Source organism: Folsomia candida, unplaced genomic scaffold (assembly GCF_002217175.1).
Source record: "Folsomia candida strain VU population unplaced genomic scaffold, ASM221717v1 Fcan01_Sc005, whole genome shotgun sequence".
Taxonomy (NCBI): domain Eukaryota; kingdom Metazoa; phylum Arthropoda; class Collembola; order Entomobryomorpha; family Isotomidae; genus Folsomia; species Folsomia candida.
The window spans coordinates 695,284-711,737 of NW_019091197.1; the positions used below are offsets into that span (position 1 = coordinate 695,284).

Below are 16,454 nucleotides of genomic sequence, written 5' to 3' on the forward strand. Positions count from 1 at the left end.
AGATTTGAATTTATGTAATTGCAAATTGCCACAATCAAAATATCTGGAGTGCTCCAATCATTGTCACGTATGAAATTTTTGATTGTTCCTAATAATACAATCGCTTCAAAATATCTTGCCCATTCCTTGGCGAAGGAAATATGATAACACAAACCCCTCTAAAAAATTTATTGCGAGCGGGGGGATTTTATGAAGTGGTGACCCCCCAGAGGAGGCATAACTAAATTTATAATTTTTGTCTTATTTTCTTTGTTAATTCAGTTAGAGGGAAGAAATACTTCATAAAACTATAGAATATTGCCATTTCATGAAAACGCATCCTCAAAATTACCGAAATAAAACTTTCAAATTCGGATTTTGACCACACCCCCTGGCTGTGGGTGTGCCGATAATATCCCAATAATAGCCGGGGTTGTTTAGAGGTTGATTAGACCTTTCAAATGACACCCCACTTGATGGGGTAATGCGAGAAAATAAATATTGACCTGTGACCACACCCCCAAGAGGGGGTGGTGGTCAACTAAAGTTGCATTACTTATTTCCCTTGGAACTTCATATCTAAATTGCCCAAGGCAGATTTCGAAAAAATGGAATAGTTCGAGAGCTAGAGGTTTTGGCAAACAAATAAACATGATTTTTGTACATAGGTAAGTACAACATAAGAGAAGTGTCTTGCACATAACATCTCCTGCAGGATAGGGTTATGAAAATATGCATTTGTAGGTAATTATGTTCCTATAAATATTAAAAGCTTGAAAATGCGAAAAAATAATCGTGCATCATGCAATTTCACACAATAGAATAATTATGTGGGCATTTTTATATCGAACGTTTAGAGCGATGAATTAATATCAGTTTTGAAATTAAGAAATTGGCTAGGGTCAACAAACATGATAAAATTGTCACACATTTGTGTGAATATTGAGTAGCGATTAGAATTACGTACTCAATTCGAAGCATACATACACATAATCCTATGAATAAAATCGGTTTCATACCGATTAATCAATTGATGTCGAACCTCATCTATTCATCCATAACGTTGGAATATTTGGCGTATTCAAGTATTCATGGCAATTTTATGTGCATTTGGATCTCGCAAATAAACTAACATATTTAACTGGCGAAGCTTCACTCACTTTTTACTCGAAAATTATGAGCAAAAAAATGTTATCAACGTTAGCCAGGAAATTTAGATCCTTTTACAAACTTATTTACATTACAGCAAGATTTGTTGGGTATTATATACTTAACGAGCTGCGATGCGAAATAAATAACACGTCGACGTGAATACGCCTATTTCTTTATTTACTAAATATTTTACACATTAATTGAAAAGGTTAAGATATTTTAGAATTGTAAAACTTCCAATAAATATGAATGTATGCTTTGACCGTTTGGTCATCTCATGCACTTTCTACGGAACAATAGCATTACATACAGCTTTAGATGTTGTAACCTGCATAAGTGTATTATATTACGCAAAAATATTAATCATGCAAATTTAGACATCGCTAGAATTTCTCCTTTATTGAAAATTTGGATTTTTACACCCGGTTAAAAAGTCTGGTGGCCCTGGCGCCGTTCGCCGTTAAATGGACAGCCATTTCCTTCTTTGTAAATGTCCGAATGGTGTGTCGCTTTGGGCTCTGACTTCCCGGATTTTGCAAAGTTTGCACGTGGATAAGCGAAGTACCCTCCCGAACTACGACGGACTATTGAAATTTTAAGAAAAAAGTCCAAGTTTATTTTCAAAAGGAGAAACTAATATTTCAAAATCGCTATATGTATTCAATAAATACGGAAATACATCGGCAGTCAATCCATCCGCAGTCATTTCTGAGAAGGGCTCATTGAGACGGAACTTGTTCGTCACGGTGCCCACACTGGTCACGATTTCCACCGTGTAGCGTCCGTCATCCTCAGAAATTGTGACCGTCATGTATGAAGCCAGAATTGCTTTGCGTTGAAACCAGCCAAAATCTAAAATGAAGAAGGGAGCTTACGATTAGTATTATTACTCATTCAAGATAACGCCCCGCTGGGCATCCAACTTGGATGCCCTTTGTTAAATAACAAAGGCTTATTTAACTACTTAATTAATTACAGTAGTTTTCAAACGAACAATGGAGGCCCCATTAGATTTTGACCGAGCTTGTGTCAATCGATCAGAAACTTAATTCATTAAAAATTAGCAAAATGCATTGCCAATACAAAAGTTTGGTACAGAGACATCTGCATCCGACAAGGAGGAAACACGCATGACATTAGGAAAGCGTAAAATTTGCAAGCTTTTGGGCGCTTTTTCTCCTCATGGGTTGCAAGAATTTCTGGCAAACCTGAGCCTTGGCACAAAGTTCTTTTGGCAATTTTACATTAATTTATTAATTAATTAATTTGTTAATTTGTTAAGGATTGCAAATAATTTGGCCAAATTCTGTGAGAATACACTAAGAAATCTGTATCGTAAGTGTTGAGAAAGCAAAATTACTCTCCTGAGAAAGTATAACATTCCATTCAAATCCAATACTAAAACATTTTTGGCAGTAAGTACGTACCTGTGGCGATTAAAATGTCTTCGTACCCCCCATTGTCTACAAGCTCATATTTTCCAACAATCGGAATAGTACTATAGTCACCGAAATAATCTTTCGATTGCACATAGTTTCCCCGATAATAGTGAACCGCGAGATGGCGGGCATCTTCAAACGGGAGGTTTGCATGCATTCGGCCATCCACAAAAAAGAAGCGTGGCTTCACCTCGTCCTTGGTGGCAATATGTACCGCCGAATTCAAACTGGACTTGGCCAGCTCGACAAAAAAAGCGACCGTCTCGGTATACAGTTGGGACGGCTTTAAGAGGTCATTATCCCTCCCACAAATTAAGATGTACGTGCGTCCAAAGCCTTTGGATTCTTGTGCTGCGGTATCGATCGATTTCCCGGGCTCCAAAAATTCAATTTTATTCGCAATAAATAGTTTCGCTCGTGACAAGTAGTAGCCTATTCCATGGCCCCGATTAGTCACAAATTCTTCCGCTTTCCTAAACTCGTCACAATTTTGAATTGCGTACTTGCTCCGGAGCTTCTCCAACTCTTCAATTGACGAAGCACCCTTTTGAACGGCTAGGAAGGTAGTTTTTAGTTCGATCTTGATTACATGATTCCTGCAAGGCCTCATTGATCATATCCGCAGTTTTCTTATCTGTATCCGATAACCACCCTTTAAGTACGTCCATCTCATCCAGAAAGTCGGTCATGACCTCCTTCAAATTCTTGATCTTATCAAACACTGCGACAAAACTTTCGACAATATCCTTGTCGATCTGAATCCAGAGGAAATTTGACTTCCGAACATTGAAGATGTTTTGAACCACGCTAATCGGAATTAACCCATACATAACGGGTCGTCCCTTTCCTTGATTAGATTCTTGCAAAAGGGTAGAAATATTAGACATCAAGTTTTGCACTTGATCCCACCCGGTCCCAGATTTTGGCATGATATCGCCATACAACTTGACGGAGTATGACTTTAATTGATTGTCGATTTTGACCTCATTGTCTCGCGCCACCTTGGCTCCGACGTCAAGTTGGGAAAATAATTTGCTCAGCTGTCCGTCCAATTTCAATTTTGACTCCGACTGGTTCCCATCACTTTCCGTGTTGTCTTCAATACTGACGACGACCTTAGCGCCCCAATCGATCCGCACGACAATGTGGGTCGCGCCACATTCCTCGTCCGACGCGGAGAGGAGGGCCTGCTCGGAAATGCAGGATTGTAGCTGCTCATCGTAAATTTTTAATAGCTCGACCTTCGTCCTTATCGAGTACATCATGGTGCTTCGAGTGATCTTGGTGGAAGAAGATTCGTTCGACAGGAGTTTTCCGGAACCTTCGACACTGCCGAGGAGCCCGGATAGCATTTTTATTGTCATGCCGGCAGTTAAGTTGTAGCGTTTGACTTTGTCAGCGAAGGATTCCGTGTTGACGTGCTTAACATCAGTTTCTGGGGAGCCGGTGGAATCAATCGAGCTCGGAGGTGGGGGATGTTTGAAGATAGAAATGTTGAGAAAAGTGTCGTTTCGAGCATCGTAGAGGTCACCGAGGGACGCCTGCTGCCCAAGGCGGCACGATCAATGACATCCTTGAGCTGGTCCATGTTTGCCTGGAAAATTATGTGAGTTGGAATTACATTGTATTATGTTAGTAAACGTGCTATTAAATACAGTACAATACTAAGTAAATGTATTATTATATATATATATAAATGTACTATTAATACCCAGTAATTGACTATCTAACATAATCGAAACAAGGTTAATCTGCATTGTTACACTCGACGTATGAAAGTCCAATCTTGTTATTGAATAATCATCACATCACCTATTTACGCATTACAGCAACGTGATCTTTTTGTCCACGTCAACTTCGATCATATTCGCATTAAATTAATCAATGGCAAATGGCAAACGAAATGCTTCAGTGGATTTGGTGGAGGTGAGTATTTTGTTTTGCAAGATAAGGTGTTATGACACAGGGGAAATGGATGATGGACGATTTTATGCTTGTAACATGACTAGATCAAACCCGCAACAAACAAGGTCAATTTTCAATTTTGAAATAATATTATGTACGTTGGTAACCTTGTTTTACATATATTTAAATCATACATCCCAATTACAAAATTTCTTGAGGTATGCATGGACAAAATATATTTTAATTTAATCAACTCGACTCACTAGAATTGTAATTGAATACGTTAAAAAGTTTTATAATGAGGGTATTCTTTATTTTCTCGTATCCTTAATATTCCTCGTATCGTAAAATAACTTACGACGCTTACGAGATTTTGTAAGCGTCGTAAGATTTTGTCATCGAAAATCGCGTTATTACGCTTACGATTTTTACGAAATCTGACCCCTTGTTTTATCTTCGTAAACTATTTTACGAAACTAAGGCTACGAAGAAATAATGAATACCCTCAACATAAAGTCTTAAAGACGTACCATTCTTTGCAGATAATAGTTTCGCCGTTTTAGTTGCAGGAAACAGTTCGAAGAATACCTCGGGAAAATAAAAACAATTAGCTCCGCACAATGCTGGCTCGGCAATGCTGGAGAGAACTATGGAACGATTTAATATCCTGAAAGAATTTGTTTATGCATTTTGCAGATATGTACCGCTTGATTAAATATACATACATACACATTGCCGATATATTGAGTGGCCAGATAAGATAACACATTAGTTGTGAGCAATGTACGTGTACTCTTAGCAACCAAGTCTTTGTGTGAATGGAGAGTACGCGGGGTGAAGCAAATTTGCGGCACCATGTAGCATCCAGAGTGGACATGAAAAAACAAATTGAAATCTCGGCATATTGTAGAAAATATTAATTAAAAAATATTTTCTCTATACAATTTTTCGAAATCTTTCGTTCCTGACCTTTTATTAAGGGGTCAAACCCCCTCCGTCCGCATTATGATTTCTTGAGAACGGATGCGAATTTCGACATGCGGTGTTCACCAAAAGCGCTAAGAATTCGTCGGGACGCTGACGGTGAAAACGACATGTAGAAATTCGCATCCGTTCTCAAGAAATCATAATGCGGACGGAGGGGGTTTGACCCCTTAATAAAAGGTCAGGAACGAAAGATTTCGAAAAATTGTATAGAGAAAATATTTTTTAATTAATATTTTCTACAACATGCCGAGATTTCAATTTGGTTTTTCATGTCCATTCTGGATGCTACATGGTGCCGCAAATTTGCTTCACCCCGCGTACTCCCCATTCACACAAAGAGTTGGTTGCTAATAGTACATATGCATGTAATCGTATCTAAGAAGCAATGCCCTAAATACATATATAAGTACACTCTTAGGCAAATGGTATTGAATTTTTGCGAACCATTACCAGACGGAGTACATATGTGACTCTACAGGCATTGGTAATCGATCGTTACGGCGTAGTAATGTGGTGGTAATGAAATCGTTACCACTCAGAATCAAACTCTAACCTAATCGGTAAGGAATTACTACCAAATCAATACGAGTATGGAGTATATATGTGACTCTACCGGATGCTTTACAGTGTAAATTTAATGATGCACTCTAAATAAATTTGATTTACATTTCCTCAAGTTTGATTAAAAGCCGTGATGACATTAGATAGATATATGTAGTACAAATAGTTTTGTAAAATTTCCCCTATCAAGAATAAGATTTTATCTTTAAGATTTGTAGGATTTTCGCTTCACTTTAAGTAAATTTTACCTTCGTTGGTTAAATTTAGCAGAACCAATTCTGCCATTGCAAATTTTACTCAAGTTTAATTAGAATGTGGGTAATACCAACGTCGCGATAAGTATGCATACTCCATGATTATTTCAGCGCTGATCTTATTTGCATATTTTATAGTAAATATGTTAACATATGAATATTTAGTTCATTGTAGTCAACATTGACTCATTAATATATTACGTTGTCAAAATAGTAGGTGTGTGTTTGCCGAATTAATGATGGTTCTTAACTTGATGGGTGGCCGGGTTTTATATTGGTTACATTAACACGTTTTGGATTATTAACCGGATCAGTCAGCATAACATTTCGATATTTCTCTTCGAGAGAAATATAAAAATTTTCCTAAGATTACCAAAAATTAAGAAGCTACCACTATGTAAATACATACCTATTTAAATATACAATTGTATATTTAAATACCGTAAAAACCCAAATAGTAGCCTTGCTCAAATAGTAGCCGGGTCCCAGACACCGATTTTGTAAATAGTATAGCCCCCGGCTACTATTTGACTTTTTACGGTATTTAGGTAAATATACAAATGTACAAAGGCAGCCTTGCTCTACATATGTACATATATCTTGACTTACAACAAAACTTCTATTTCGAACCCACCAACAAATTAACGACATTGGCTGACACATGATTCAACACTGTGAACAGGACACCCCTGTCAATAAAACAAAACGATCCCACCAACCTAAGCCTTATTGGGGACAGAGAATTTCCCACCCTTCTGGTCAAGCTCTTTCTAAGAGTGCCATTACAAATTTGTCTCCGAAATTGTAAACCTGCCTCTTCCAGCTTGGCCATATATTCGCACTCGACATACAATAAACTCAGAGTGGTAAAGACCAAGACGGGAACAAGGAAGAAGTCCGGATATCCGATTTCAGTATGGTGACGAATCGTCAAGACGGATCCGATCGTCGTAACCAGAACGGCCGACGCTAGATGGCTCGCGATCCACAAATTGTTCAGGAAACCATTCAACGTCGCGTTTATAACTTGTTGATACTTGTAAAGCGCTGCCACCTGTTCGATCGACAAGGGTCCGAAGCACGTGTCACAAGTTTGGTAATGTACTCTTGTCGGGGTGATCAGCTTTAACCAAACGATGGTTGAGCAGATGCAGAGAGAACCAAAGATGACCAGGTTTGTCGCATGGGCCACGATTTGAAACACGAAGTACAGGAAAATCAGCGTAACTGGGATGAACCTTGGTTCAAAGAGAATTTCAATTTCGAAAACGTTCAGAAAAAATCGATGCGTGGGTTCCACCTCGTTGAAGAAGAGATACCCAAAGCCAGGAAGTACGATAAACATGGCTCCCATGAGCGAAACGTGTAGGCTCATGTAGAGAATTTGGTAGGTGTGGATGTAGGCAGGAATAGGTTTCCGAATTTGTGGGATAAGTGCTTCTGAAATTAATAGGCATTTAAATAATTTAATAAAGTATGTACATATTTATGCACAGAGTAAATATGCTTTTGGAAGTCTATATACTTAGCAAAACGAGGAGAAATGGGGAGCCCACATGACTTAACCAAATTGTGATAATATTTTACCCCACATTGTGATAAATCTTCCCCCCAATGTATTAAATCCTCACTAACCAGTGTTACGCTTACACATTGTGGGGAACATTTATCACAATGTGGGGTAAAATATTATCATAATTTGGTTAAGTCATGTGGGCTCCCCGTTTTACTAAGAGCGTAGTAAGACAGTGCAAAGCGGTATTCATATATCATATCACTGTCAAAGTGATATTGGTCCTTGTGAAAGAAATCGCGTGTAGTAATAACTCGGTATTAAAGTTTTACCAGGAAACTCATTGAATTTTTGAAAAGCCAATTAAACCAAGAATGAGAAAAAAGTTGCGAGCTGGCCGGAATCGAACCGGCAACCTTTCGTTCTGATCACTACCGGGTAACCACTTTCCCCACAAAGCCCTGTGAATGGCTGATGCTTAATTCTCACACTTGGCTGATGCGTATTTTTTTTAAATTTTAAAATTTTAAAATAATCACAGGGCTTTGTGGGGAAAGTGGTAACCCGGTAGTGATCAGAACGAAAGGTTGCCGGTTCGATTCCGGCCAGCTCGCAACTTTTTTCTCATTCTTGGTTTAATTGGCTTTTCAAAAATTCAATGAGTTTCCTTCTCATCTTCCTCAATTAAAGTTTTACCATACCGCTAGCAAATTTTTACCTGCTGGTATAATTTCAATACCAAGCTATAGTAACTTTACTGAAGTCCCTTTAAGCATGCGGAAGTCTATAAAGGGTCACCCTGGATCTGTCGGGGCGAATTGCCTGGAGAAAGCAAATCTCTGTTTTTTTACCGCAAGGGGTCAAAATTTTAGGCAAGAATTATTTTCAGAGTGTCCCAAAAACGGACCTAAAAAACCTATACTAGGAGTAATATATTTCTCCAAGTCTAGGTTTTTTAATTTTGTAAAAATTCGAATAAACTGACACAACCTGTATTAGCATCGAATTAATCCCGAAGCAACACTCCCCCATATAATACAAAAAAACCTTGATATAGGTATGTATGTATGTACTAACTGGTCAAGTTGTCGTCAAGGAGGTGCAATTGATTGACCGCTAGGACGAAAACGTCTCTCTGTAGGAGATATGGGGTCGTCAATGCGATTGAAGTCACGAGTAGGCCATGGTGCAGAATATCGACCAATCTGTAGAGTATATTGAATTCTTCGTCATCATTTTCCGACTGGTTCAGTTTGTCCCAAAGAATAACGAATTCGGCTGCAGCATAGCAACTAAATCCTAGAAACCAGAGACATGTCAAATAGTAATTGTAAAGCCCGGAAATATAAAGTTTCTGACGCTTCTTAACCCATTGAACGGGCGTGGAGAAACCGAGAGATGTAATGAAGAAGGAAAACCCAATTAATAGCTTTATTTTGGGAGTAATCATTGCTGGAAATCTGTCCAAAGCAAGAAAAATAAATATTTGTCAAGCTAAACTGGTGCTCAATGTGCTATTATTTCGGTAGTGATACGTACGTATGTATGGTTGTGGAGTTGGCATAATACTAAATTATTTATGTATCTATATGCAATTTATTTTGCATACATAAATCTGGAACCAAATAATGAATTATTTTTGCATATGATAAAATTGACTTCTTTATTTATATATAATTATTTGACACGCCTTTTCCATGTTTCCTTTTCTTATGTGTGCATATCTTTGGTAACGGTTATTTCCTGTGTGGAACGAAAAATACAGTTGAATTATTATGTGTACCTACGTACATATATAAATCTATCGAGAAATCAGTAGGAAGGATCATCGATTGAATAATATTGCTAAGTAAATACTGATATATTTATGAGATATTTATTTGAATCAGACTGATCAAGTATGAAGTATTAAAGTTTGAAGGGCAAGTTTCGTGAAAACATATATATCTTGCTTTGGCTAAATAGATAACTGTATCTTGAATTATTACTTTACTAAAATATGTATGTAGATATATTTATACGTATGCATATGGTCAGGGGTGATCCATAAATTATGTAACGCAAAAATTACGATTTTCTAGACTCCCCTGCCCCCCTTTACCATGTGTCACATAGGCACGATATCATTGGAGCTTTAGACCCCCCTCCCCCCTCTCGCGTGACATAATTTATGGACGGTCCCTCAGGTCAGAGTTTGAAAAATGCGTTCCAGATCTATGTGTAGAATGAATTTCCCCAGGGTATGATACATGAAATAGTATCTAAGATATGCATTTTATTAGAACTAATTTAGAGGATTTGAAATCAAATAAAAATAACGTTAATCAAAGTACATAGCTAAATAAATTCGAACCAGAAAGTACGTAATAGGCACAATAAATTACTGTAGTTAAATAATTCGTTTGTTATTACGTGATCAAAATCGCTATAAATTTTATACGTTTAGGTAAAGATTTAGTTAATACTATGCCGGAACGAAAACATTGGAACGGTTTTTCATATTTTTGTAATATTTAGTGCAGGTGTAATAATAGTGTAATATTTAGTATATGTAGTACTTATGATATGAAAATAAGACTAGCATCCAGCCTGCGTGCAGACACAGTAACAGGGATGAGATATACAACTGTAGCATCTGTACCCCTCCCAGAAGCAAAAGTTGCTGCATCCCGCGTGGCTATATCCCCCACAGTAGGTACATTTCGGGGCAATTTGATTCTTCTGTAACGAAACAATTGTTCCGTCCTCATCCGGAGTGCCCCTAACTCGTTCGATCCCAACAGAATTGTCGTCCGGGGTTGCGACAGAAAAGTCGGAGGCCAGGCAGGCGGAGAAGTTCTACAAAACAGATGAAATTATACACACTTAGAATACTCGTATTTAATCATTACTGACCGTGGTACGTATGTGACATCGTTTACTGTTTGTTCGAAACAAATTCGGACAAGAAAACTAATAGCTTATCTGGCAGGTTTATTGACAAGGCACCAACAAAATTTACATTTACTGATAGAAATATTTGCGGACTTTTACCAGCTTTTTAATGAACAGTACTAATACTAATGTTGTGGTAATGACAAATTTTCCAGTCAGAATTAAGTTATTACCAACTCAATACCAGTACGATGTACATAGATTTGTCACTCTACCAGATTTTTAACAGCGTAAAAATGTTCAAAAATTCGAATTTAAAAACTTACCAAGGCAATGATAGCGCCCAACAAAAAGAATGAAACGGCTTTGTATCCCATTTTGCAAATAAGATTGAATGTTTTTACGGTTTATGCAGGCAGATACTTTTTGAACCTTGTCTAGTATGAGTTTGAAGTGTGAATGATTTCAGAATTTACAAATCAATTCTTTATATATCCAACATAATCCTGCAATTATTAGATTAATCACTCTTTATTTACGTGTGTTTTGCGAGAAATATGTATGTGTGTCAGGAAATGAGGATGTGAATGATTTTCTTTTGTTTACTGTGACGCAAGGTTTATTCTGTTAAAAAGTAATTTTCCTGGGATTGTGACTCATTTGTTGTTCCGTGATAAGCTCAATGGTTTCAAAGGTACATAGATACATAATTGCCCAGTATGATTATTAGTGGATGACAGTCTGCTTAATGTTTTATGCGATTTTTATGATTGTTAAACACTGCCAATTCGTTAACCTCTAGTTGAATGACAAGTTCATGTTTTCAACTTGGAGTACATAAACCGAAGTTTTAAAGGAAAAGCGAGGAAAAAGCTTACCTTATTTGGCAATATTTGAAATGTTATCTGCAATTAATTATCAACACATGCATATATACAACAATACACGAGATGAAAATCTTCTTCTTTTGAAATGTTGAAACGCACTTTAGTTGAAACGCACTTTTAGTTTCAGTTATTTCGAGCAAGAACGATATCTATGGATCATTATCATCGTAATTGTACAGATATTTACATATGCGTTACATACGCTCCTCCTGTCCTACATATATTGCGTTAATTATTTAATATTACTCATCAATTTTCTAGCTAATAATTATGTAGGTGGGTGGGCGGTGGTCAGATTATGTTTGTGTGTGTATTTACGTGTGTAATGGTATCTGGAACGGATAAGCCTAATTTACAGCGTCAATCCTTATCTGCAATTTATTGATGGAAAACAATTAGCTGTACATGCAAACGTTAGTGTTACAGGGATATCAGGAAGCAACAAGGGAGCTATAATCTCTGAAAAACGTGTTGTTTATTAAATAGGTAAATAAATTTCATGTCAAAGCAAACCAAATCAAATCCGTCACATCCTCATATTTTCAATTTCTCGAACAATGCACGTGTAGATAAACAGCAATTCATCGAATAATTCATGGATCATGCTGGATATATAAAGCACACGTTTCCAAACGTTTAAATCATTCACACTTCAAACTCATACTTAACAAGGTTCGAAAAAAAGTATCTGCTTAAACTATTAAAAACATTTCATTTCTTTACTTACAAAATGGGATACAAAATCGTTTCTATCTTTCTGTTGGGTGCCATCGTTGCATTGGTAAAGTGGAAAAATTCAAATTTTTGAACATTTTTGAAACTTTAAACTATTTTGCAGAACTTCTCGACCTGCCTAGCCTCCGACTTTTCTGTCGCTAGCCCGGACGACAATTCCATGGGGATCGAACGAGTAAGGGGCACTCCAGATGAAGATGGCACAATCGTTTCCCTCCAAAAGGATCAAATTGCCCCGAAATGTACCTACTGTGGGGGATATAGCCACGCGGGATGTAGCAACTTTTGTTTCTGGGAGGGGTACAGATGCTACAGTTGTATCTCTCATCCCTGTTACTGTGTCTGCACACAGGCTGGATGTTAAACAATTTTAGCTACATAACTACACAAGTAGCTACAGGATCTTGATTTGAATTAATAATACGTATTACTATTTCTTAAAACTTCTTACGTACTCTCCCATTCTAAGCTTTATGTCGTGATCAAAATAAATATGGAATTAATTTGTGAAAATTTTATTCGGAAAAGCTAGAGCATATGTACATATGTACGTACACACATCTAAATACATAAATATGCAGATAAATCTTTTGACTTTTGTATATTTTCGAAGCGGCCAAACATGCGTAATGATAGCAAAGAACAGTGGTCATGCTATGTAGCAGCGGTCCGCGTATAACATTCTGAGAGGTATGTATATGTACATACATACATAAATACGTTTGTACTATACACTATTACCAAAATGGTATTGAATGATTACCGATAGCAGTGCGCCAGTGCATATATGACTTCATAAGTAACGCGCATTACCGTATAGTACTGAAGTCTACGGTTGTGGTAACAAAAATTTACAACGCAGAAACAAATTGTTACCAATCCAGGAGGAAGTTCTTCCAAAATGTTTACCAGCACGGAGTGTATGTACATACGTACATACGTACTTACATATTTACATACATACCGTAAAACCTCTATTTATAGCCGGGGCTAAAATCCAAAACTGAGGGTGACGGACCCGGCTAAAATTAGAGAACGGCTATAATTAGAGACCCGGCTAAATTTTATTCCACCTAAAATTTCAGATGTTACAAAATCAAATATAATTCATGCTGACTCAGTTTGAGTTTTATAATTTAGCAAGATAAGCCATAAGTAACCCATTCAATTTTAATCTACATCTTGACACGAAGTTTAGCAGGTTTTTTAAATTTTCTCTCGTGATTATATCCATTATTAACCTGAAATTAATACGAAAAAATTAGTAGTTCAACTTATTCGTTGATTGGCATAATGTGCAACATTTTTCTTTAACGGACTATGAACAGGGATACAGAGGACAAGACAGGTCATAATTAGAGACCCGGCCATAATTGGGGACCCGGCTATAATTAGAGACCCGGCTAAAATTTTGAAATCTTGGTCTCTAGACCCGGCTATATTTGGAGACCGGCTATAATTAGAAGAGGGCTATAAATAGAGGTTTTACGGTATGTTCACCTTTGTGACTTCAACACATTTTTAGAAGTATGATTTTCTCCCTTTCGCAATATATCAATCAACCATTCTTAAAGAGGAAAGGAGGAGAATGGTTTTATTTACAATACGTATTTGGCACCCGATCAAAAAGACAGAGGCTCGTCGCATTTTCTTCCGCAAGGATATATTGGCTTTGGTTTCATTGGCTGAAATTGTGGGCCAAGACAGAATTGCACACGACCCGGTCTTGTTTACATGAAGATAAAAAGTTTACGATTTTTCCTCCGTCTCAATGCCACGAGCGTGAATATTGTCTGCATAATTTGGGGAGGTAAAGGTTTAGAAGTGGTATGTTTGGATCTGGTCTGTCGCCACTCAAGGACATGCAGTATTTATATATTTACATACAAATTCCCAGTCTGGCTATTCCTAGTCGGGTGGCCTTTCTTTCTAAGTTGGGATTATTGCTGGATGTCATGGTCTCTTTGGGTACTGTTAGAAATCTGGTATAGTCATTCAGGTATTTATTGATTTCTCAGTATTAAAGTACTACCAGTTGGTATTAAAATTTTGCCGATCCGTAAAAATTTCCTACCGGTATCGTAAAACTTTAATACCGAGCTGTTACTATCCCGTATTACTTACCAATACCACAGTATAAATATGTATATGAATACCGTTTGGTATTATATTAATACTGGATTTCTAATAGCATACACACATATTTGCATGCATGCGTTTCTTGTGTTCTGAAAATATGTATACAATACACTCTTAGAAAAATCAATACCAGATCAATACCAGGCGGTATTCATATGTGACTCTACCGTTTTGGTATTGATTTAATACCAAGCGGTATTATTTTGTATTCATACCGTTGTGGTATAAAAATGTGGCTTGCGGTACTGATTTTGTTTTTGCATGATGGTATTGTTTGTTAATACCGTGGGGTAGGAATCTAATACTATGCGGTATTAAATGAGTAAATCCGGTATTAACGAGTTATACCATACATTAAGAAAAATAACGGTTTAGTACTGCTTGGTATTGATTTAAATGTTATTTATTTTATCCAATTACAACTTGTAATTTACAAGTCAGAAAATTATAAATGACATACATACATAAACATTTACAAAAAATGGAAATCAACCATATACAAGATAGTGGAATAAGTTAATTTTAAAAGCTTGTACATACATAATAATGTGGAAGAGTTGAGCTGAGCTGACTGGATCTACAAACACAAGTAATTTAAAAAAAACATTGTGTAAACAAGTCACATCGTGCGGTATTTATTTTACATCTATTTTTCGATTTAAAATTACTTTATCTTACCTCCTGATTCGATAAGAAATCTGCCACTGAAACAAGTGAAAAGCAAGTTGTCAATTAGCTGAAATTTGAATTTTTGCAATATTTACATGCGTCTATTGTAGCTTAATTGTTGTACTTATCTGTAAATGTGTTCACCAACCTAAAATTATCCTCAATCCTATATTCACGACCGGAACAAGGAATTGGATAAGTCGATGAACTTGCTAAATATAAAAGAATTAAATTAATTAATAAAGCAGGAAATATAACGAAATTGGTGGTTTAAAATTATTCCCTATTAATTAACATAATATGTAGCAAAAGATAAAACTAAAAGACAAATAAATTTAAGCTCACCCTTTAAAAGTTTCCATCGGAAGTACTCAATTTCTTCCCCCCAAGTAATTCCCCAGCCGAACTAATTTAGAAGAACTTATTTCTAAAAAGACAACGATTAACTGCAAGTGAGTAGTTTGCACATCCCGCGCCCAAGTCTATACCGGACAGATTTGAGACTGCGTAAACGTGGTATAAAATCGGTACCGGTCAGTATTGATGTTTTACCAGCTCGGTATTACAAGTTAACACTCTGCACGTACAAGCTCGTGGTATTGATTTTTCGCAATATTTTAATACCCAATCGTGAATGTGTAATGATACCAGCACGATGGTATTAAAGTTTTTCAAAGATCAATACCCAGTTTCTAAGAGTGTATGGAATCCATATTAAATTGGACAATTAATTTATAAATGCAAAACTATATTTTGCAAACTTGGATAAAATAGAGCATCTTCGATACGAAATAAATTTACAACCTTAGATTTTGTCATCGTCGTCATTGTAAACTTATACCCACATTTTTAGCTTGTGGATTATAAGTACAGAGTTGATTGGATCGCAAAAATCGGAGTGAATCGCCCAGATAAATTTTACTGACCATCTGATATATACAAAGAAATTAAGAACTACAATTCACCCTTGGTGCAGATTATGATTCAATGAACTTGTCTTTTCACGTGTAAAAGTAAAAGTCTGAACTTTGTCCGGTAGGACAAAGTCCACTTTTACAACCCACCACCTGGGTTTACCAAGTCCATCTGTGCAACATATCCAATTTTTAATAACTTTGGTCAGCCCAAGAGTCGTATTAAAGAGTGAGAGTTAAATAAATGTTATATGTACATACGTAATCCGGTCTCTAAACAATTTGCAGTCGTGTTGCTCTTGACTATCAATGCTTTTGGCAAGATCAAGAATCAAGTGCAAAAAATGAGGAGATGAATAATATCGCGAGTGGTGGGTTTGCATAATACGTATGAATTAAAGTGGGTAGACATCTCCTTTTGCAAAAGCAGACTCCTTGTCGCCAAC

The 16,454-nt window shown here is 36.7% G+C and overlaps 2 protein-coding genes and 2 long non-coding RNA genes across 5 annotated transcripts; 1 reads left to right on the forward strand and 3 right to left on the reverse strand.

The window, feature by feature from the left end:
• Positions 1-1,270: 1,270 nt before the first annotated feature.
• On the reverse strand, positions 1,271-5,158 carry LOC110849577. Its single transcript, XM_022097010.2, has 4 exons — positions 5,006-5,158; positions 2,559-4,164; positions 1,811-1,983; positions 1,271-1,715 (listed from the first exon to the last, which is right to left on the reverse strand). Exons 2-4 carry the CDS (start codon positions 3,178-3,180, stop codon positions 1,548-1,550), a joined length of 963 nt encoding a protein of 320 aa, XP_021952702.1. The 5' UTR covers positions 3,181-4,164; positions 5,006-5,158; the 3' UTR covers positions 1,271-1,547.
• Positions 5,159-10,170: 5,012 nt separating this feature from the next.
• LOC110849578 lies at positions 10,171-11,151 on the reverse strand. The gene is made up of 2 exons (XM_022097011.2): positions 10,991-11,151; positions 10,171-10,628 (listed from the first exon to the last, which is right to left on the reverse strand). Exons 1-2 carry the CDS (start codon positions 11,039-11,041, stop codon positions 10,368-10,370), a joined length of 312 nt encoding a protein of 103 aa, XP_021952703.1. The 5' UTR covers positions 11,042-11,151; the 3' UTR covers positions 10,171-10,367.
• An 871-nt stretch (positions 11,152-12,022) lies between these two features.
• Positions 12,023-12,804, forward strand: LOC110849888. Its single transcript, XR_002547889.2, has 3 exons — positions 12,023-12,037; positions 12,121-12,332; positions 12,390-12,804. It is a non-coding gene; the product is annotated as an uncharacterized LOC110849888 (long non-coding RNA).
• A 2,008-nt stretch (positions 12,805-14,812) lies between these two features.
• On the reverse strand, positions 14,813-16,339 carry LOC110850113. 2 transcript variants are annotated; one of them, XR_002547924.2, is made up of 5 exons: positions 15,899-16,339; positions 15,440-15,671; positions 15,243-15,306; positions 15,104-15,129; positions 14,813-15,002 (listed from the first exon to the last, which is right to left on the reverse strand). It is a non-coding gene; the product is annotated as an uncharacterized LOC110850113 (long non-coding RNA). The 2 variants fall into 2 exon arrangements; XR_004834899.1 differs by having other exon boundaries at positions 15,440-16,287.
• Between the last annotated feature and the right edge of the window lie 115 nt (positions 16,340-16,454).

Coding starts and splice junctions, on each gene's coding strand:
- LOC110849577 (XM_022097010.2), bottom strand. CDS start 3,180: ATGAGGCCTTGCAGGAATCATGTAATCAAGATCGAACTAAAAACTACC. Junction 1,984..2,558: donor AGACATTTTAATCGCCACAG/GTACGTACTTAC, acceptor TCTTCATTTTAG/ATTTTGGCTGGTTTCAACGC. Junction 1,716..1,810: donor CGGATGGATTGACTGCCGAT/GTATTTCCGTAT, acceptor AAATTTCAATAG/TCCGTCGTAGTTCGGGAGGG.
- LOC110849578 (XM_022097011.2), bottom strand. CDS start 11,041: ATGGGATACAAAGCCGTTTCATTCTTTTTGTTGGGCGCTATCATTGCC. Junction 10,629..10,990: donor TGGGCGCTATCATTGCCTTG/GTAAGTTTTTAA, acceptor TCTGTTTTGTAG/AACTTCTCCGCCTGCCTGGC.